The sequence below is a fragment of the Lissotriton helveticus genome, chromosome 5_1 (assembly GCF_964261635.1).
Source record: "Lissotriton helveticus chromosome 5_1, aLisHel1.1, whole genome shotgun sequence".
NCBI lineage: Eukaryota > Metazoa > Chordata > Amphibia > Caudata > Salamandridae > Lissotriton > Lissotriton helveticus.
The window spans coordinates 1,641,813,948-1,641,837,199 of record NC_136065.1 but is presented as its reverse complement, the minus strand read 5'-3'; the positions used below and the strand labels follow the sequence as shown (position 1 = coordinate 1,641,837,199).

The window sequence follows — 23,252 nt, the reverse complement described above, 5'->3', positions numbered from 1 at the left end:
TCCTTAAGTTTGCGATGCGATTTTAATGATACATCACATTTTCTGATTTTTTTGTCGCAAACGCTGCTATTTTGGGAATCTCAGCGTTTGCGAGAAAAAAAACGTTTGATATATCTGACCCCTAGACTAGTAATTTGGGGAAGCATGAGTACCAACAGGTCACCACCTCGTAAGAGAGTGGGATGGGGTGACTGAAACATCTGTCCTCCTCACCCCACTCTGTGACCAGATGTCAGTGATTGACACTCTGCCATAGGCACTTCAGATCTTAAAGCTGAAGCACCCAGGTCTGAGGCTATCAGTGAAGCTCCCCCTCAACACAAGGTGGAGGGCCTTGAGGTGTTTTGTCAGGCTCAAGAGGTCACACCCTCAAAAGTTGAGACATCTTTAGCCCGGCAAAGTTCAGCTCAGGCAGCCAGGCGCCCACACATTTAACACACGGCTAGCTCCTGGCTGTCTGACCTGAACAAGATGAGTGTCTGCCATGCTGACCATTGCTCAGCCTGAAAGGCACTCCTCCTGTTGGATAAAAGGTGTGAGGCATGGCTTCTCTGCCCGCTATGATAGGCTGTGGTTGCCCACTTCAAACCAATTTCGGATGATTGTGGCTGCACAACATTGGGCTGAAGAGGCCCATTTTCTTTACATAAATGTTAAATGTCGTATACTTGTAAAGCGCACAGCTGCCCCAGCAAAGGGGCGTACCGGTGCTGTATACCACTGGGGAACCCATCCTGGCTTTCCCTGTGAGATGATCCCTCCTGGGTACCCCCAAGGTGAAGACAAGCGTCCCCAGCGCTGATGGGGCCGTTAGTAGAGATTAAGTAAGCTATTGCCCAGAGTTGCTGAGTGGGACCCATGGTTAGAGTAGGCACCAAGGCGAGAATTATCGAGTCCGCTGACCATGGCCCAAGACCCTGCCGCGTCAGGAATCGAACCCTGGTCCCGGGCCGACCTCTGCCCCCGGGTCTGCAGCCTCTAACCAGTGAGCCACACCACTCCACATGGTCCTGGACCCCTTGTTACATTGATGGACAGTTGAAGTGGCTGTGTGTAGGCCTATTACGAGTGAGAGGGCCTTTAACTACTAGTATAGCCCAAGACACAAGGGGTATAAGCCTATCAGAACACATTCGGAAAAAAAAACGTACAACCAGGCTTTGTCCGGGGCTGCTCCAAAAATATGGAACTCTCTCCCACCCGACATCAGAAGAATCCCCTCTCTGACTCGCTTCAAAAAGGATGCCAAAACATTCCTTATGGGCACATTTCTCATTTAAACTTTGCCTCTACCACCACTACGGCCCTGATCCATGGCCATCTATTGCCTCCCTTCGGATTATCTAGCTCACCCCATCAGAAACTTGGGACATTGGTTAACGTAATCTGTAAATATGTTATGTCGTCTTGAGTATTTGGATATTTAATCTGTAAATTCATGCCCTGTCTCCCTCATGCATCCTGCACCTTGCCCTCTCTCATTCGATCCGTAACTGGATGATGCTATGCCTATTCTGCACTTGGCTATGTTTTCCTGTAAAGTGCTCTGATACCCCAACGGGTCAAGTTCGTGCTCTATAAAACACACAACATTATCAGTCCCTCTACCTGCATTTGCATGTTTCCCCTGAAACAACTATCTAAATGTTGAGTGCATCTGTGAGTAGACATGAGGATCTGTGGTTTCATTTGAGGGGATGGTGGTTAGGTGAAACCTTGAAAGATCTACACAATAACACCTTGCTAAATTCAACTTGTCTAGTCTTAAAAAATGTATAGCTTTCTGGGATCCACTGTGGTTGCATACCGGTTTCCACCACAAACTTGAAGGAGGATGAAAGCACAAAAAAAGGAAAAATGGGCTATCTCCCTGTAAAATGCCAAAAATGTGGGTGTCTGAATGAAGTCTTCCGGTACCTAAAAGCTGGGAAGATGGTGATTTTAGCACTACAAACCTTTTATTGATGCCATCACAGGAAAAAAAACCAGAGACTTTTTTCGCCAATTCTTTTTTGCCATTTTTCCACAAAAAAAGCTAAAATAGCCATGTTTTCCTTAATTTCTCAGTTCCCTCCAGGGTCAGAGGAATCCCAAAGTGTTAAAAATTATAGCTGAAGTGTTATTACCAAACACAGTGACAATTTTTCTGTTTTTGTCTGGTACTGTAATTGTAGTTGTGGTCGATAATGACTCATGTAGTAGGTGATATGCCTAAAGGCCATTCTGCATTAAGAATCGTGTGGCAAGAGAATATATGTAGCGGCTCCTGGTTGCTGGCTAGTGCGCAACAGATAGAGAGGTTTTTCGTAGTCCTATTCAATTTTGTTTATGATCTCCAAACTGATGGTGAAGTAGGTGGTGCCCACTTTTCTATGAAAAAAGTTGGGTAACATAGGGGGGAAAAAAAACCATAGGTTTGGACTTCAGTCGAGAGTAGCTTTGCAGCAAATACAAACACCCTGATTTACAATTTTTTTTTAATATCATACGGAGAAGTTTTATTTATTTATATAGCATAAAAATGACTCAAGAAGGTATCAGAGTGCTTTATACATTTTTATGCACAAACAAGAGCATTATCATGACAGATGCAGGCAGTCACCTCCGAGCTGGTGGGGGAGGACCAATATAACGTAAAGCCAAACGGTCTATATACAGGAGCAATAAAACAAGGGTGTTGAATACAACAAAATGTTCAGGAATGATACAGGAAGTAGCAACGCCAAGGTGGGAGAGAAAGCCTGTACAGAACCAGGTTGGTAGTTGAGTTGATGTATTCCTGCAGGGCCGAACATAGTACTGAGACAGTTTTAATAAAAATCACTGTTGAATTAAGAACTATCCTGGACAAAGGAGGCTCCGCAGCACTCATGCTCCTGGACTTGTCGGCGGCTTCTATACAGTTGATCATGTCACTCTTGACACGGTCCTAAAAAATTGGGCATTGCTGATAAAGCCCTGGCCCTACTTCAATCATTTCTAACTAACAGAAGTAAATCAGTCATCTTGGAGAAATTTTCATCTAACTCATTCTCACCTCCATGCGGGGCCTCCCAGGGATACACTCTAAGCCCTCTGCTCTTCAATGTCCATGTCTCAGAATTGGCCTCCTTGATTAGATCTTTGGGATTTTCCCCTAAATCTTATGCAGACGATATTCAAATCGTGGTGTCGGCCTCTAAGAATACAGAAGTCACCATCTCTCAGTTTCACAACTGTATGAGAGCTGTTAGTGACTGGATGGGAAGACATTGTTTCAAATTGAACTCAGAGAAAACTGATGTGATACTCTTTGGTAGCAAACCTCAGTTTTGGAGCCCAGCATGCTGGCCAGCAGATTTGGGAACCCTTCCAACCCCAGTCTAAAGAGCAAAAATCTTAGGTATAACAATAGATGACACACTGAACTTTAATAAACATATTATCTCAGTTGTCTCTACCAGTTTCAACACTTTGAGAATCATCAGGAAGATTCTTCCTTTTATTCCTCTCACAACCAGAAAAATAATTGTTTCCTTACTAATTCTAGCAAAGCTAGATTTCTATAATGGTCTCTTTATTAAGCTCCAAAAACAACACATGAAGAAACTTCAAAGCATATAGAATGCGGCAGGTAGGCTTATTTTTGACCTGCCCAAGTTCCACCCAGTTTCAGCCTTCATTAAGGAACTCCACTGGTTTACGGTAAATAATCGCATTCAATTGAAGGCATTATGCCTCACATATAAAGTCTTCCATGATCTAGGTCCTACCTAACTCAAACAATCCCTCTCATGGTACATACCAAACAGAGATCTACGCTCTAAAACTTCCCTGACGGTGTCGTGCCCCAGTTTAAAAAAACTTAAATGGGGAGGCAGTTGTTTCGCCTCTGAAGCCCCGGTTCTATGGAACAGATTACCTATGAACAATAAAGCAACTACCACACTATTGATTTTTTGGAAACTAACAAAAACCTGGCTTTTTAACCTCTAGTCTCCCACTACTCTCACCTTACTGCTATCCAACCAGCGCCAAGACACCCATGTGTATTGGAGCGCTCTAGAAACATTTTACATTACATGTTCAATTCTTATCTAGTATTATTCCCAGAGATCTTGTAGACTCTATGATGTGTGGTATTCAGTTGAGCGCCATTAGATGTTTCATATATTCTTCAATAATGGGAGATTGCTTGGATGGGGAGATTAAGAGAAATCCTGTTTTGAGATAGCTAAGTTTGAAATGGCTGAAGGTCAACCTGTTTTGGGTTTTGTGTAAGATTGTGTTGAGTGACCTGATATTGTAAGGGGAAGAGATTGTCAGGTAAAATTGGGTGTCGGCAGCATATATGTGATAGTGGATGTTAGATGCTTGGAAGATTTCAGTAAGAGGCTCCATGAACAAGTTGAAGACTGTGGGTGAGAGGGAGGATCCCTGAGGGACCCCTAGTGTGAATGGGGTGGAATTGGAAAGGGATAGATTGACTTTAATTCTTTGTGTTCTCTTGCGGAGAAATGATGCAAACCATTTTAACACTGACACTGGCCCTGATAGTCCCATTATGTGTTCCAGGGGGTACAGGAGATTGACTAGAGGTCAAGGAGGATTAGAGGGCAGGATTTGTTCCGATCAAGTATTGTAAGTGCATTATTGACTGTGTGATTGAGGGCCGTTTCAGCACTGTGACCCCGATGGAAGCCAGATTAGAATTGATATAGTAGCTGGAATTCATCTATGAGGTTACATAGTTGGACATGTACACATTTCTCAAGGAGCTTCAACAGGGCTGGAATGTTAGTGATTGCCGGAAACTATTACGGTCCTCAGGATTTGCAGTGGGTTTTTTGAGAATGGGAGTAACCTGCCCTGACTTTAGGCAATCCGAAATCTCACCTTGTAGTAGGGAGGTATTTACTATCTTAGTCCAGATTGGAACCGAGGACCTCTACATCTCGTTAGGAAAGTTTGAGGGAAGGGGATCACTGAATTGATTTGTAGGATTCAGTGTGGAAATAATGTTGAGTATGGAGATTTCGTCGAAGTTTGTGAATTGGTTCCACTAAGCACTGTTTTTGGGGTGTGACCTATTGCAAGAGGGGGCTGAGGGGGATGTGGGAGGAGGAGTTGAAAGAGGGTTTTGACTGTTGGCTGGTTCATTGCTGTCTGGAGATCAGATTTGATTCTATTTGTCTTTTCAAGAAAGAAAGAGGCAAAGTCCTCACAATTTGGCTCTGGACTGGAAACCATTGGTAATAGAATGGGAAGATTATTGGATTGGAGTTTAATTAATTAAAAGCAAACACAAAGAGATGATGGACGGAGAGCTGAAACCTTTCAAACACTCACCCCCAGTCACAGATCTGGGTTGAATCCATCATCGTTCTTCAGCTCACTCCACCACCCCAGGTCACACCCAGCCACATGCAAATCAGTCTGATCCTGTGCCTCATAGGAACAGTCCAGCCCGAACTGCCAAGCCAGGTCTTCCCTGGACCATAAACAAGTATCCTGGGATTGTTTTTTGGGGCGAGTTCCGGCCTTATCAAGTTGGTTTCTGAAGAAGATCGCTTTTGCATTTCTGATGCGTTTATTGTACATTCTCCTTTTCGATCTCAAAAGCTTGAGGTGATCAAGGGGGGGAGATCATCTCCAAGATAGTTCAACTAATCTCAGATTGCATCTGTCTGTGTCAAACAACCAATGAACCCTGGTTTGGAGTCTTTGATTGGACTGTGAATGTGCCTCTTTTAAAATTGCTTTTAACTCCAATTACACCATGTCTGGTTTACTGGTATATCGTCCACAGGGCCCATTCAAGGCCTTTAGGGAAGCTCTTGTTGAAACCGTCTGTACTTTGGCGGTCAATACTGCTAACTTTACAGTCCTAGGAGTCTTGAAATGTGGCTCACTGGTTAGAGGAGGCAGACCCTGAAGCAGAGGTCAGACCCGGGACCAGGGTTCAATTCCCGACACGGCAGGGTCTTGAGCCCAAATATCCACGGACTCGATAATTCTCGTTTCGGGTCCTACTTGAGTCATGGGTTCACACTCTGCAGCTCCGGGCATTAGCTTGCTTAATCTCCACTACGCCCCCCCCTGTGGCGGGATGCCTGGCTTTCCACCTTGGGGATGCCCAGTTTGGGTATCTCACTGGGAAAAGCCAGGACGGGTTCCCAAGGCAAGTGCCGAGATGCCTACGGGTAGTCAAGCGCTATATAAGAGTGCATAATGTTAATAATTTTGATAACCACCTTGATGTGGATGTGGCCAACCTGGTGGCGGATTTAGCTGCTTGTCAGCTTGATCAGCATGTCTCTGGCCCCACACATTCGGCTGGTCATTTGTTGAACCCTGTTTTTACTAACATATTAGTCCCTCATGATCCAACCGTTGGTTCCTATGACCTGGTCAGACCACTTTTTAGTCCCTTTGGCTAACCTGGGCATTGCACCTGTGCGCAAATTAGACAACCCTCCCTCTCCTAAACGCCCATGGCATAAATTACACTGGGATCAATTCCAAGTCCATCTTTCTGCCTCCGTTCCGGTGCTGCCGATGGACCCTGACAAGGCTAATTCAGCCTATTCAGATTTGATCAATCAGCCGTTGGATAAGCTGATCCCAGCTAAATGGTCCTCAAACCGCATTTCTAAATCTAACCCGTGATACAAAGAAAAATTAGCGGCGCTGCGGAAAATCTGTAAAAAATGTGAAAGGTTTTGGAGAAGAGACTCTGACTCGCTATCTAAAGATCGCTATCAGGATGCAGTAAAGATCTATCACAAGGCTATCCATACTGAACGTGCGGCATTTCACACTAAAGAAATTAGTAACAGCACTAATCCAGCGAAGAGTATTTTCTCTATTGTCTCAGGCCATAAAAATTAGAAGGGGGCTGTTGGTCCACTGATTACATCAAACAAGCAATGCAAGGAGCTTACCTCGTTCTTCTCAAAAAAGGTAGAAGACATTGATAAATGTTTTCCCACGGCCATACGATCTGCACTGAGATATCCAATAATGGCACAATGGTCACCTTAGAGGTTTTCATCAGGACCGTTTATTCGCCCTCTGAGCTAAAATCAAGGCAGGCTCACCAGCCGACCCACTGACACCTGACCACATCAGGAAAATGTAACCAACCATTTCTCCTCTCCTTGGTCAAATGATCACCAAATTGCTTCAGGCCAATTTCATTGCTTTCTTGGCCTGCTAAGATCGCGGAGGCATACATTAATTCCATCCTTTCAGATCACTTGACCGTCAACAATACTCTAGATCCGTCGCAAAATGGCTTTCGCCATGGCACTGAGTTGGCGCTTCTGGCAGTGACAGAACACCTTTGGACAACGTTGGAGGCAGGACAGACATCGGCACTGATCGTTCTGGATCTCAGTGCCGCTTTCGACACTGTGTCCCGTGCAATCCTGTTGCACCATTTGGAAGAGGCTACTATTGGTGGCCTTTACTTGAAGTGGCTTGTGTCATTTCTTTCTGATAGGACCTATCAGGTGATCGCCCCCCGTTCTCCTCATCTACCTTCCCCATCAAGAACGGGCTGCCACAGGGCTCTTCTCTGAGCCCTCTGCTCTTCAATTTGTACGTACAACCTTTGGCTGCAATTGCCAAGAGCAGAGGACTGACGGTGGTCTCCTATGCTGACAACACCCAGCTGGTGGTAGCCCTCTCGAGCAACTCTAAGCACAACGCCTCTAAATTTCAATGTGATCTTGCAGCAGTTGCCGGGTGGATGACAGCTAACTGCCTCCAGCTGAACGCCAGCAAGTCGGAGGTGTTGCTGGTGGGGAGGGATCATGGGTTATGGAATGAGTATTGGTGGCCCACAAATCTAGCCCCACCCCTCCTCCTAAACAGGTTGTAAAGAACTTGGGGGTTTGGATAGACTCCTCTCTCAGTTTCTAGATCCAAACGAAGAAGGTGGCGGGCACCTGTTTTGGTTTATCGCGCGGGCTTAAACCTATTTTGGGTATCTTTGATGCCCCGAACAGACGGACCATCATTCAGACCTTGATTACATCTAGGCTTGATTATGCGAAATCTCTGTACCTGGGGGCTAGCAAGATAGAAATACATAGGCTACAAAGAGTACAGAACGCCGCAGCAGGAGCTCTTTTGGGCCTGCGCAGAGTTTGCGCTGTGACCAGCACAATCCGCCGCCTTCATTGGTTGCCTGTGGCTCAATGGATTGAGTTCAAGGCTCTCCGTATAGCCTTTAAGATCTTAAAGATCGCTTCCCCTAACATTTTGACTGATCGGCTCTCTTTTTATGTCCCCTCCCGTCAGCTTCTCTCCATGGGCTAACATCTGCTGGTGGTCCCTCGGGTCAGCAGGACCCGGGCCAGAGGCCGCTCCTTACAGTTCAGAGTGGCTATTCTTTCGAACTCTCAGCCCCACCCCTCCCATATTCGAGGCCTCAGCAACGGATGTACGTCGTTACAACGCATGCTTTTACCACGCATGCCTTTACGACGCAACTTTTACAACGCAAACCATTACATCGCATAGTGCTTGGGGTGCTGGATAGTGAATAGTTTAATTTACTATTCCAACTCCAGTCCCCGTGGACACTAGGGAAGGTGTTGGATAGTAAATTAAATCTATTCCCTATCCTAGAGCGCTCCCCAGCACTATGCGTTGTAATGACATGCGTTGTAATAGTTGCGTCGTAAAGGCACTGCGTTGTAAAAGATACGTTGTAAAGGATGTTTCTCCTCAGTAACTTCTTTGAATTTAGGAAAGCTATTAAAACCTTTCTCTTCCCACTGTGTAGGTTGCTCTGGTTCCTCCCTGCGTTGTGGTTGCCTATTTGCTGTTAGCGCCTGGACGCCTCTTGGCTAAGGCAGCTGTCGCGCTCTAAAAATGTTTTAAATAAAAATAGAAATGATAATAATAATAAGAATAATCCACATTTGTAGAGCAGAATGAAATCATTGTAGCTTGACCATTTGGTCTCCAAAGACAATATTGTTCTGACATGTGGTTATTTATTTATTTATTTATTGGGCTTATTGAGCGCGACAGCTACCCAAAAAGGGTTTCCCGGCGCTAAAAAGATACTGAACCAGAGAGGCAGGAAAGAGTTACAGGAGGAAAACCGGAACAGGTCACTGGTTGAAAAGCCAGGTTTTAATGGCTTTGCGGAAAAAGGTGTATCGAGTTTCTAGACGGAGAGATTGCGGGAGGGAGTTCCAAAGCTTCGGGCCTAGGAGAGAGAAGGATCTTCCTCCCATCCTCGCGCGGTATGTTTTTTTTTTTTAAGTTTGATTTATTGAAGAAAATAAAGAGGGAGGAGAGGAGGGAGGAAATGGGGAGTAAGAGTTACAGTAAGCAGATATATAAAATAAGCAATACAACAACAATTCTCATGTAAAGTAAGCATAACAAGCATGAGGAATTATGAACAATGGTATGTGGATATAAATGAAAGGTAAAAACAATATATCGAAAATTATTAGGTACAGCAATCAGGTAATAAGAAAATCATGGGGATTTACGTACTTCAACCGTGGTGAGATCAGGAGAAGGATATGCAGGAGCAGTGGAAGAAAGGTATGTTACCAAGGGAAGCCAAATCAGGTCCCGTTTAATAGCCAGGGATATAGGGGAAACATAGTTGGTATCCAGACGGTGATGAAAACAGACCGCATTCCACCAAGATTGGTAGGAAATATTTGCAGCTTGTTTCCAGTTGGATGTGATGGTATTTTATTTATTATTTATTTATTTTTTGCATTTGTATGGCGCTCAGCTACCCAACAAGGGTTTCCCGGCGCCTGGAAAGCTACAGCTATAAAGAGGTCAAGTAAAAGATAATGACTGGGAGAGAGAGGAAGTTCCGGTGAGAGGGAACGTAGAAAAACTAGTGTAGGGGAAAAGGGAACCTGGAAGTGAAATTTTTTTTGTATTTGCTTCCAAACTAATTGCCAGAACTGGGCAGTAGGAGGACAGTCAAAAAGCATATGTTTGAGATCTGCAGGTGAATGAGGACAAGACCAACAAGTAGAGGGAGTGTCTGATGAAAAACGGGAGAGAGCCAATGGAGAGAATAAAGTTCTGTTATAAATGAAATATAGAGTTTGGGTGGTATTAGCAGCTCTAGAGGTCTTATGAAGTTTAGTCCATATCCTGTCCCAAAGAGGTACAGGCCAAGTCTGAGAAAAATCAGATTCCCAGGCATTCTCAATACGAGATTTCAGTCTATCATTAATAAAGCGGAAAGAGTTATTCAGAGCAGACACAGAAGGAGAAGCTTCCAACAAGAGGGAAGTGGGTCTACATTCTAAAGGAACATCGCCGGAGGGTGAAAGGGAATCAAGATAAGAGATCAAGACTGGAAGAAGGGCAGCGTGCTGTGCTCGGGTAGAAGTGGGCAAAGAAAAAAGGGATTGAAGTTCCTGAAAGGAGAGAGGAGTACCCTGAGAAAGCAATTGAGAAATCCAACATAGTCCTCGAGAATGCCAAGTTTTCCAGAAGATGGAGCGGTTACAGACTTTAAGAAGTGAATTGTACCAAATCCATTGTTCGTGTATGGAAAGGCGGGAGGGATAAGATGAAGATAAAAATGGTAGAAGTAGATTCCGAGAATGGGAAATGATAGGCGTGCGAAGCCGAGTTAAGGAAGATGTAAAGGACATAAATTCACGAAAAGTAAATGGAGAAATGAAGGAGGATTCTATACTCAACCAGATAGGAGGATAATGAGGAAGGTCAGAAGAAAACCAGCGGATTGATTGTTTCAAGGAGAAGGCTCGGTGATATTCCTTAAAATTAGGAAAACGTACTCCGGAGTGAGCCTTATCCTTTCGTAAGGAAGCAAGAGCTATCCGAGGACGTTTGCCATTCCACAGAAATTTCAGTAATAAAGAGTCAATCTTTGGGATGTGCAAAGGGAGCATGGAGATAGTATAAAGAAGAAGGGGGGATAACATCATCTTTATAGAATTGAGCCTGCCCCACCAGGATAAAAAGAGCGGATGCCAACGGGTAATAGCCGTGTCCATTTTCTTGGAGATATAATCAAAGTTTAGTTTAAGAGTGTCGGATAAAAGGGGGGCAAACCAAACTCCCAGATATTTAATTTTAGAAGGTTGCCATGAAAAACCTGTTTGAGAGAAAAGGTGTTTCTGGCAGAGAGGATTCAGAGGCAAGATTTCACATTTATCGCCGTTTAAGCGATAACCAGAAACTAAAGAAAAGGAAGAGACTTGCTGAAGAAAAGCGGGAATTGAGGTAATAGGATCGGAGCAATAAAAAAGAATATCATCAGCATAAACCGAGAGCGTAACCTGATGAGAACCAAATTGAAAACCAGAAATACCGTTGTCTAGACGAATTTTAGTAAGGAAAGGTTCTAGGGCTAACACAAAAAGTAAGGGGGAGAGAGGGCAACCCTGCCGAACACCCCTATGTAGAGAGAAATAGTCTGAGGACATCCCATTGACAAAGATAGAGGCCTGAGGATTGGAATAAAGTAAAGACACAATAGAAATAAATTTGGAAGGAATGCCAATCCAACGTAAAGCCTGAAACATAAAGTCCCATCCAATCCTGTCAAAGGCTTTTTCCGCATCTAAAGAGATAGCTGCGAAAGGAAGAGTCAAGGAGGAAGCTTTGCTAAGTATATTAAGGAAGACACGGGAATTATCAGAGGAGAGACGCCCTTTGACAAAACCTGACTGCTCAGGACCAATGAGATCTGGTAAGAGGGGATCCATGCGTAACGCTAGTATCTTAGCTAGGATCTTACAATCAGTGTTGACCAAGGATATTGGTCTGTAATTCTTGCATAATGAATGATCTTTATCTTCCTTGGGAATCAAACAAATTAAAGCCTGTTGAAAAGAACCGCCTGAGGAACCTGCTCCAAGGAAAGTTTGGAACAAGAGTAGGAGTTTGGGAAGAAGAAGAGAGGCAAACTGATTATAGAATTCAATAGTAAATCCGTCAGGACCAGGAGATTTACGGTGACGTAATTTGGAAACAGCTTTGGAGACCTCGGATAGTGAAATGTCTCGTTCCAGGGAGTGAAGATCAACATGGGAAATCGGAGGAGAAGGAAGAGAATGGAAATAAGAAAGGAGATCAGTAGGCGTCGGTATTTGTTCAGGAGTATAAAGATTATCATAAAACTTGACAAACTCGGAGAGGATGTCCTTATCTTTAAATGTAGATTCCCCAGAAGAAGTCTTGACAGATTCAATCTGTGTACGTTCCTTTCGTATCTTTAAGTAATTGGCCAGGAGTTTCCCCATTTTATTCTTACCTCCATAATATCTGGAGTTGCATTTTAACAAGGTATTAGAAGCAGCATCGGTTGTGAATTTATTAAATGAGATTTTTGCATCAAAAAGTGATTTAAGGGCAGATTCAGATTTAGAAGCGTAATATGCAAGTTCTAAAGATTTAATATCAGCTAAGATTTTCTCCGACTTAGCCTCTCGGAGTTTCTTCCGCTTAGCCACAAAGTTGATAATAAAACCCCTAGAGGCTGCTTTAAATGAATACCAAACCATAACAAAAGAGGAATCGGGAGTGTGATTTAAAAGAAAAAATTCCTTGGCAAAGGTGGTAAATTCGGTACAAAAAGTGGGTTCTAGAAGCAAAGCATTATTGAAACGCCACCTGCCAGAGTGGGGAGAAAAAGGTAGTAAATCAAGATCCACAAAAACTGGAGCATGGTCAGAGAGCAGGATGGAGCCAATTTCAGAGCGGATAGCATGCTGGGACAGGGATTTACTAAGAAAAATATGATCAATGCGGGATTGGGATTGATGAGGAGGGGAGAAAAAACTGTATTCTCTAATATCTGGATTACACAGTCTCCAAATATCTACTAAAGCATTATTTTGAAAAGAATTTAGAAATTGAGTATGCATTCTGGAAGGAACAAATTTGACTTTGGACTGTCGGTCAAGGAAGGGGTCAACAACCTGATTACAATCTCCTCCGAGAAGGATGTAGTCCCCAGATAGGGAGGACAACTTGGTAGAGATAGAGGGCCAAAAGGACCTGTCAGTCCCAGTAGGGGCATACACATTGAAAAGGTTAAGAGGAATATTATCTATGAGTAATGTAACAATAACCCAACGGCCATCAGCATCACATTCATGAACAATAGAAGAAACGTTTAACTTTTTATGCAACAAAATTACAACACCATTTTTTCTAGTTGCCGTAGGAGAGCAAATAACATGACCTACCCAACAACGCTTGCGTTTTAGAGCCTCTACCTCAGCAAGATGAGTCTCCTGAAGGAGAGCAATGTCAGTCTTGAGTCTTGCTAAATGTGAAAGAACCCTTTGTCTTTTAATGGGATTATTTAATCCCTTAACGTTCCATGTTGTTACACGGAATGGAATATTTGAGAAACACAACTAACAGTAACATGCTTATTAATGCAAAAGAAATAAACTAATAGAGTTGAGAAAAGTGAAAATCTAGTAAGAAAGAGAATAACATGTTCATGGAATGGCAAAAAACTTAGAAGAGATAAAAGATGTGAAGAAAAGGGTAAAAGTGGAAGTACTAGGATGGTAAAAAGAGAAAAAAAATATAAAGGAATGAAAGTAAGGAGAGGAGAGAGAGGAACAAAAAAGGAGAGATAGCTCAAGAGGAAAGGATATAGAAAAAGGACAGAAACCAAAACGGTCAAGAAGACAGTACATGTCCGGAACGAACGACTGAAAAACATACTTACAAAGAACGGAAAAACCAGAACAGGGATGGGGGTGGTGGTAGCGGGAGATGACGACGAGAACGACCAGAGCGGATACCAAAACCTCTAATACCAGGAGTCCAAAAGGCAGCATACAGAAACAATAGGATACGTCAGGGTGAAGAAGGAAAGGGCACACCTGGAAAGGAAGAGAACCATTAGGAAAATTGCAAGGACCTGAAAAGGAACATGAAACGAAATTGGGTTGAAACAGGAAGGGGAACCTGAGGGAAGACGACAACAATCGAAGCGAAACAATTAAGCAAAGCACACCGAAGGGGAGACTACAATCATCAGGGGAAACATTAGGTAAAGCACAACAACAGCGCCATTGAAGAAAGCACAAGAGCTACAATATATCAATAACAAAAGATAACAAGTCCTGTCAACCAGGTCTGGAAGTGTCCATAACATCAGGACCCTGTTGTCGAAGGAAGGCAAGCAAGGCCGCAGGATCCTCATAGGTGGTTGTTCTGTCCTTATAAGTAACCTTGAAGAGGCAAGGATGCAAGAGACCATATCTGGCATTAAGGGCTCTAAGCTGCGGTCTCAAGTCTAAGAACTTCTTCCTCCGGTCAGCGGTTGCCTTGGAGACATCCTGCGAAAGGTATAGGCAATGGCCTTCCCACATGATTTGCTTTTTGAGCTTTGCGGCTGAAAGGACCTGCAGGAGGTCAGTGTATTGTAGGAAGAGCATAATGACACCTCTAGGTTTGGAAGTACTCTTAGGACCAAGTCGATGGGCTCGTTGAATATTGATGGAAGATAAAGTCGGAGCGTCCAAGATCTTGGCGAGGAAGGACTGAAAAAAGATGGTGGGGTTGGACCCCTCTGTAAGTTCCGGAAGACCATACAGGCGCAGGTTGTTCCTGCGATTCCTGTTTTCCAAATCCTCTGTCTGACGTTTAAGTAGAAGAATTTCCCCTTCTATTGATGGAATACGAGAACATGAGGACTGCAGAGAATCTGTGGAATGTTCCAGGGTGAGGACCCGTGAATCCAGAGATGACCATTTCTCCTGCATGGCCTGCATGTTTTTAGTAGTGGCCTCCATAAATGGCTTAAAAGCCCGCAGCTCCTCCAGAATGAGATCCATAGAATATGAAGAAGAATTGCTCCCAGGAGAAGGCGGATCTTTTTTCTGACGTTTAGAAGCAACTAAAGAAGGTGGAACTTTACCTCTGGGGTGTACCTTAGGAATGGCTCCATGCGTCAGGTCAGATTTTGACGACATGCCGTCTGCCATGTCAGGAGCAGGAGAGTCAGAATCCGAACTAGCAGGTAGTTTCGAAAGAGTGGCAATCTTCAAATTACGAAGTTTCCCCATATAATCCCAAAGAGGCAATTGATTGAAAGCAGTAAATCAGTGAGGAATAAGTAGGTGCTGTGGCAAAAGATAACATGCAAGTAGCAATGGCTAGCACGTAGGAGGAGAGATAGATATAAGTTCAGCGTTCAACCACAGCCACAGGAAAAAAACAAAAAAAAACCCTGTGGCGCTGTAGATACAAATTAAACCAAAGAGGACTCCTACCCAGGCAACAAAGCAAAGCTACATGAGTCTCTCAAAACAAGTTGCCACTTGCTGCATGAACGTCGTGCAAGACAGAGAAACACAATAGAACCAGAAGTGAACCGAGTCAAATATAGCAGGTCATGGTCGCAGAAATACGTACATACAGGTAGCCACTCAGGTATGAACATTCAATTGAAGAGCCGGGAGGAGGAGCATTGAGAGGTGTGTGAGGAAATCCTGTGGCAGAAACTGGGAGGAGCAACTCCTGGAAATGCGCAGCAAATCACTTCATGCAAACCGATTTTTTAAATTCCAGACCCCTCACAACTCGTGCTGCATTTCTAATTGCTGTGTTTAAAATATGCGCTGCACACGATGTTTAATTGGTTTCTGTTCTTTATAACACAACTACTCCAACCCGAGCTCCTCTTTTTTTTCTTTTTTTTATTAAAACTGTGGCAACCGGCATGAAATTATGCATTTAAATCCAAGCTACAAGCTTTGTCTTCTTTTAAGGCTCATTTTGCATTTTTGGGTTTTCTTTTTTGTCTTCCGGTAAAAGCTGCCACTATTTCCATCTGTTGCCAGCCTGAGATATGTCTTGTGCTTTAATCCTAGCGCAGCGTTTATTTTCGAAATCGAAGGCTCGTGCTCTCCTTCACCACACGCAGCATGTTTACTTTGGATTATTAGGTTCGAGCTGGCCTTTGCGCTCCACAGCACGCACTGTATTTACATATGATTGTCAGGCTCGAGCTGCCTTTCACACTTGACTGCGCACTGCCTGTTCGCTTTTAATCAGTAGGCTCGAGCTATTCCTCGGCTTCCCTGCTCACCCTGTGTTTCTCTTCAAATACACCGTTTAAGCACAACCAACTCTCCTCTCTTCTCAAAATTGTTTACATTTCAAACAAATATAAATTCTGGAGACAGTTCTTTGCATCTATGAAATACTGCGATGTTTAAACGTTTAATTTACTTTCCATTAATTCTCCGTGTATAATCTCCGCTTTTCAACACTTGTGCCGCTTTTGCTCAAGTAATTACAATGTTCATGAGGTTTGTTTATCTTTCACAATTGAATTACGACTCCCTGCATCCTTTCATTGCCTGCCACTTTAATTGAATTATATGCTGACAGTACCAGTTCACCATTGCAATGTCATGAATGAACGAATTAAATTAGGTCTCCTTGTGTGAGGGGCTTTACTTACGCAAAATGCCAGTCTTTTAAAATTTGAGAGTTTCCTCCAAGCATAACACACGCATTTCTGGAGTCATGCGAGCCGGCCGCTGACAGAATCCACGGCCGGCTTGTGAAATGGCGGCCGCAGTTAGCAGTGACGGAGCCCTCAGTCGGCCGTCGCTGGAGACCGCAGAACCGGGAAACAATGAGGGCGCTAGGCTCTCCTCATGCTCCGGTCCACGGAACAGCAGCCAATACCGCTGCAGGCATGGAAAAACTGCCCAAATTCGGCAAGTTGAGGAGGTCGGCACCGGAGCCTCTGGGTCACGCCGCCATCGTAGCCGGCGTCCAAGCCACGCCCCAACGCGCGGTATGTTTTAGGGACGCAAAAAAGACCTTAAGTGGCAGATCTCAGGTATCGGGCAGGCGTGTAGGTATGCACGAGGGTTTGAAGGTATCTGGGTGCATTTCCCCACTTTATCCTGTGCATGAGACTGAGAGTTTTAAATTTGACCCTGTTGTCGATTTTTAGCCAGTGGAGCGCCTTTAGGTGACTGGACATGCGATCTCTCCTGTTGTATTTACAGAGCAGCCTGGCTGCCGCATTCTGTACCAGTTAGAGGCGTCTCATGACTGCCTGAGATGCCCCTAAATAAAGGACATTACCATAGTCTAAACGGGAGGTAATTAGTGCGTTGATCCCTGTCTTTTAAGTGTCGTCCGGGAGCATCCATATGATTTTTCTGAGCCATCTCAAGATTGTGAAACAGGTAGCTGTGAGATTGTTAACCTGGGGCTCCATAGTTAGGCCGTTGTGGTAATGCCTAGATTACGGACTTGTTGCGATGGGGTCGGCAGGGGGCCCATTTCGGATGGCCAATGTCTGGAATTCCAGAGGTTTTGATTTGGACCTACTACCAGGACCTCTGTTTTGCTTCTATTTAATTTAAGCATGTTTTTGCTCATCCAGGTGGAGATGTTCCTAAGGCCTGACTGTAGGCGCGAAGGGGAGTCGTGGTTATCGTTAGAAAGTGAGAATACGATTTGTGAATCGTCAGCGTATGTAAACATATTAAGACCAGCTGATTCAGCGATCTGGGCGAGCGGGGCTACATAAAGGTTAAAAAGTAGGGGGCTCAATACTGATCCCTGTGGCACTCCGTACGGGGAGAAATGGACATTGGATGCCGCAGTACTGGAGGAGATTTGAAATGTCCTGAGAGTCAGGAAAGATGCAATCCAGTCTAGTGCCTTTCCTTTTATGCCCATGTTGGAGAGAGAGGCAAGCAGTATTTTGTGGGAGATGGTGTCAAACGCCGCACTGAGGTTGAGGAGAATCAGCGCAGCTGAGTTCCCCTTGTCGACCAGTAGGCGAAGATTCTCCACGACTCCAAGTAGTGTAGTCTCCGTCGAGAATCCGGTGCGGAAACCCGATTGGGAAGGGTGCAGGATGACGTTTGCCTCCGCGAATCTTGCGAGGTGTTCATGGACATGCTTCTCCAAGATTTTGGAGAGAACAGGCAGGAGGGATATTGGACGGAAGTTTGCCAGGATTTTAGGGTCAGCCAATGGTTTTTTAAGAAGGGGCGAGACCATGGCATGTTTCCAGGATGGCGGGACCTTAGCCGTGGAAAGGGATAAATTTAAGGTTTGACATAGCACGGCAAGTAGCGGAGTGTCCAGGAGTCTGAGTATTGAGATCGGGAGGGGGTCAGCAGGTGAACCAGATTTAACCTTCCCTAGATGTCACGCAGACCTTGGACATCGATCTCGGGCCAGGAAATAAGTGGCGCGTAGGACAGATGAGGTTGGGCATAGATGTCATCTGTATTGAGGCCGGGGTTTTGGTTATTTTTGCAGACAATGTGCCTCAACTCTTTGTAAACGTCAAAGACCACTACAAATAATTGTCATAACATTTGAGCAAAATAAGAGTATCGCTCGCTAAGAGTTCAGTTTCTGCACCCCATTCTCCTGCACAAGCACTTGGGGTATTTGCAATCCTTAGCTACACCAGGTCTGAGGCTATCAGTGACGCTCCCCCTCATCACAAGGTGGAAGGCCTTGTGGTGCTTTGTCAGGCTCAAGAGGTCACACCCTCAAAAGCTGAGACATCTTTAGCCCGGCAAAGTTCAGCTCAGGCAGCCACCACACATTTAACACACGGCTAGCTCCTGGCTCTCTGACCTGAACAAGATGAGTGTCTGCCATGCTGACCATTGCTCAGCCTGAAAGACACTCCTCCACTTGGACAAAAGGTGTGAGGCATGGCTTCTCTGCCCGTTAGGACAGGCTGTGGCTGCCCACTTCAAACCAATTTCGGATGATTGTAGCTGCACAAAATTGGGCTGAAGAGGCCCATTCTCCTTACATGGGCCTGGACCCCCATTACATTAATGGACAGTCAAAGTGGCTGTGTGTAGGCCATTTACATGTGAGAGGACCTTTAACCACTTCGACGCTCATGACGAGCTCAGCTCGTTATGAGGTACACCTCTCGTACGCTGATGACGAGCTGGGCTCGTCATGAACCGCGGGTTTTTCAAAAAGTCAGCGCACAGCGGGAAAATGCGCTGCACGCATGGTGTTAACTACCAGTAAAGTCCAAGACACAAGGGCTATAAGCCTTTCAGAACAGTTCACCTACTAAGGGTCTAATATGAACATAGAAAACCCTCTTCTTATGATCCTGAAGGAACAGCATGGGAATAATGTTTCCTTTGGGAAAGAAGATGAGTTCATATCATAGGAAAGTTGCATTGTAACCAACTTGTGAGCAGTGCAGAACGGGGGAATCTTTATTCCTCTCTGGAATCCATGGTAAGGTTCAGGTGCTGTAGGAGTGAGTATGATTGGATTACGCTAGTGCAGTACATGTGTGTTACCATGCTCCTGGCTGTCCTTTACGCTAACCTGGTACTTTCCTATGCTCTGAGAATCTCATATTACAAGTCCTCGTCACAGCTGAGGGCTATGCTATGCTGAGGAAAATAGAGCAGATAAAGTAAACGCAAATTTAGAAGGAGAGGCTACTGCCTGAAATGTGTTCTATGGAGTGGTGGACCGTTATCAGCAGTCTTATCAGTTACATGTAAAAAAAAACATTTGCTTGCTTGCAGTCTCCAGGGCCAGACAAGCAACAAGGGGGGAGGAAGGGTCTTATTTTTCTTAGGATACTCACTTGGAAGTTTGCACCTTTGGTAGTTGGGTTGATGTATTCCTGTATGTTCAAGTTCTTATGTAGTATTATTCTCAGAGAACTTGTAGAGTCCATGATGTGTGATATTCGGTTGAGAGCCAATAGATGTTTCATATATTCTTCAATAATGGCAGATTGCTTGGATGCGGAGATTAAGAGAAATTCTGTTTTGAGACAGTTAAGTTTGAGATGGTTGAGGTCAGCCAGTTTTGTGTCTTGTGTAAGATTGTGTTGAGTGACCTGATATTGTCAGGGAAAGAGATTTTCAGGTAATATTGGGTATCGTCAGCATATATATGATAGTGGATGTTAGATGCTTGGAAGATTTCAGTTAGAGGCTCCGTGAACAAGTTGAAGACTGTGGGTGAGAGGGAGGACCCCTGAGGGACCCCTAGTGTGAATGGAGTGGAATTGGAAAGGTACGGATTGACTTTAATTCTTTGTGTTCTCTTGCGGAGAAATGATGCAAACCATTTTAACACTAACACTGGCCCTGATAGTATCATCCTGTCTTCCAGTAGGTCCAGGAGATTGACTAGAGGTCAAGGAGGATTAGAAGGCAGGATTTGTTATGATCAAGTATTGTAAGTGCATTATCGACTATGTGAGTGAGGGCCGTTTCAACACTGTGACCCTGATGGAAGCCAGATTAGAATGTATATAGTAGCTGGAATTCATCTATGTGGTTACATAGTTGGACATGTACACATTTCTCAAGGAGCTTCAACAGGGTTGGAATGTTAGTGATTGGCCGGAAACCATTACGGTCCTCAGGATCTGCAGTGGGTTTTTTGAGAATGGGAGTAACCTGCCCCGACTTTAGGCAATCCGAAATTTCACCTTGTAGTTGGGAGGTATTTACTATCTTAGTCCAGATTGGAACCAAGGACCTCTTCATCTTGTTATGAAAGTTTGAGGGAAGGGGATCACTGAAGTGATTAGAAGGATTCAGTGTGGAAAGAATGTTGAGAATGGAGATTTCGTAGAAGGTTGTGAATTGGTTCCACTAAGCAAGGTTTTTGGGTTATGCCCCTTTGCAAGAGGAGGTTGAGGGGAAGTAGGGAGGAGGAGTTGAAAGAGGGTTAGACTGTTGACTGGTTCATTGCTGTCCGGAGATCAGATTCGATCTTATTTGTCCTTTTGAGGAAGAAAGAGGCAAAGTACTCACAATTTGGCTCAGCACTAAAAACCATTGATGATAGAATGGGAAGATTATTGAATTGGAGTTTCATTAATTCAAAGCAAACACAAAGAGATGATGGACGGAGAGCTGAAACCTTTCAAACACTCACCCCCAGTCACAGATCTGGGTCGAATCCATCATCGTTCTTCAGCTCGCTTTGCCACCCAAGGTCACACCCAGACAATCAGTCTTGACCCTGTGCCTCATAGGAACAGTCCAGCCAGAACTGACAAGCCAGGTCTTCCCTGTACCATAAACAAGTATCTTGGGACTGTTTTTTGGGGCGAGTTCCGGCTTTATCAAGATGGTTTCTGAAGAAGATCGCTTTTGCATTTCTGATGCGTTTATTGTACATTCTCCTTTTCGAACTCAAAAGCTTGAGGTGATCAAGGGACGGAGATCATCTCCAAGATAGTTCAGCTAATCTCAGATTGCATCTGTCTGTGTTAAAGACAATTGCATCTAGAAAGTTCAACATTAAATTGTCGCTGTGCTCAGTGAGGTCATGGACGTCTGCATGACACAAGAAGAAGACTATTGCTGTATATACAGGCGATGACTCCACCAGTTCTCATAGCTCTGTCTAGTCTAATAATGTTGTGGCTAGGCGGGACTAGGATGTCCAGGACAGGGCCTGAAGAATCATTTAGCCAAGTTTCCGTAAGTATTAGTAGGTCAGGTTCCTGATATAGGATGAGGTCAGCAATGTCTGTAGCATGTTTCACAGCTGATCTACAGTTGAGAAGCGTCCATTTCAAGTGTACATTGGAGTCAGTGGAAGTAGACTGTGTGATGTGAACTCGCTTAAGTGTGGAAGTATTTATAGCATTAGAGTTGTGTCTGGTACTCTAAGGGGGTTCAGAGGAATAGTTTGTATAGGGTCCTGCTTCTCTTACTGATCTATGTTTGTAGAGTTGAATGCAAGGAGGAGGGAGTGAATGTCATTGTCTGTTAGAGCATTCTTAAATCAGAGTGTTCTAGAGGCGGTGACCGGGTCGTGTGTGATTCTCCAACTCCAGAGGGAGACGCCCAGTTAGGATAGATCCTCTTAGCAGAGGGGGGCAGCTTAGTGCGGCAGTTAGTAGCTAGTGCTTGATTATCTGTTCATCCCTGACAACCTGTTAGATGACCAGTCATTAGCCACCTCTGAGGTGATTTTTATGAGCTTTTGAAAGTCAGCCTTAAGTTGTTGAAGGTCCCAAGTGGTCTCCTCAGGTCTGGAAGCAGGCATGGGGTGGTGAGTAGCTGTAGAGTGGATCTGGGGACAAGGAGGTGATGGGCCGGTCATGGCAGTGGTGTTAGGGTACTGTTGGCCTGAAAGGACCAGAGGAGGAGAAGTTGAGTTGGAGAGCTGGATAAGCTTGTGTGACTGGGAAGTCAAGAATTGTATCTTTGGAGGCATTGGGGACAGAAGACTACTGATGTTATTCGGGATTGAGGGTTCAGACTTCAAGTTAATCAATGTGTGATCTAGAGGAAGTATCATAGGTACGTTAGTTGAGTGTAAGTGGGTGCTTTCGAAGGATATGGTAAGATCAGAGTGGGTGAGAAAGTTCCATTGATAAGTATGTCAGTGACCCCTGCTTTCAAGCAGTGCTAATAGTGCTGTCTGGATTGCCAGGTCATGATGGGAGAATCAACCCATCCCCCAGAAGTGGTGGGGCGTTGGGAATATGTGTGATACTCATGTTGGAGGAGTTATGGAGGGGTAGGGGTATAGTGCCTAAATGGGTGGGGCTATGTAAGGAGCCTGCTTGGGTATCCTTGGAGTGAACGAAGAGCTAGAATGCTTATTCGATTTGTTGGGGTCATTGTTAGTAAAGGAATTTCTGATGATTGTGGAAATGTCATCAAAAACCCTTAGGTTATAGTCTGAGGCATGTAAGAGGATAATCCCATTGTTATAAGGGGTATTGCGGCTATTGTCAAAACCGGCTACTCCTGCACCTTCATTAAACAGCCCATTTTGGACTGTGAATGTGCCTGTTTTAAAATTGCTTTTAACTCCAATTACACCATGTCTGGTTATCGTCCACAGGGCCCATCCAAGGCCTTTGGGGAAGCTCTTGTTGAAAACGTCTGTACTTTGGCGGTCAATACTTCTAACTTTACAGTCCTAGGAGTCTTGAATCTTCATTTTGATAACCACCTTGATGTGGATGTGGCCAACCTGGTGGCGGATTTAGCTGCTTGTCAGCTTGATCAGCGTGTCTCTGGCCCCACACATTCGGCTGGTCATTTGTTCAACCCTGTTTTTACTAACATTTTCGTCCCTCATGATCCAACCGTTGGTTCCTATGGCCTGTTCGGACCACTTTTTAGTCCCTTTGGCTAATCTGGGCTTTGCACCTGTGCGCAAATTAGACAACCCTCCCTCTCCTAAATGCCCATGGCATAAATTAAACTGGGATCAATTCCAAGTCCATCTTTCTGCCTCCGTTCCGGTGTTGC

General features: G+C 44.5%; 1 protein-coding gene across 2 annotated transcripts in view; it reads right to left on the bottom strand.

Moving 5' to 3' along the window:
• LOC144755679 (uncharacterized) overlaps window positions 1-23,252 on the bottom strand; it is a 274,169-nt gene that overhangs the window by 32,117 nt on the left and 218,800 nt on the right. For both annotated transcript variants that reach the window (XR_013594952.1, XM_078644850.1), the window contains one exon: window positions 13,700-13,856. Coding sequence is in view for 1 of the 2 variants with exons in the window: in XM_078644850.1 (XP_078500976.1) it covers window positions 13,700-13,856 (157 nt within the window). In the remaining variant the exon portion in view is untranslated. The remainder of the gene's footprint in view (window positions 1-13,699; window positions 13,857-23,252) is intronic.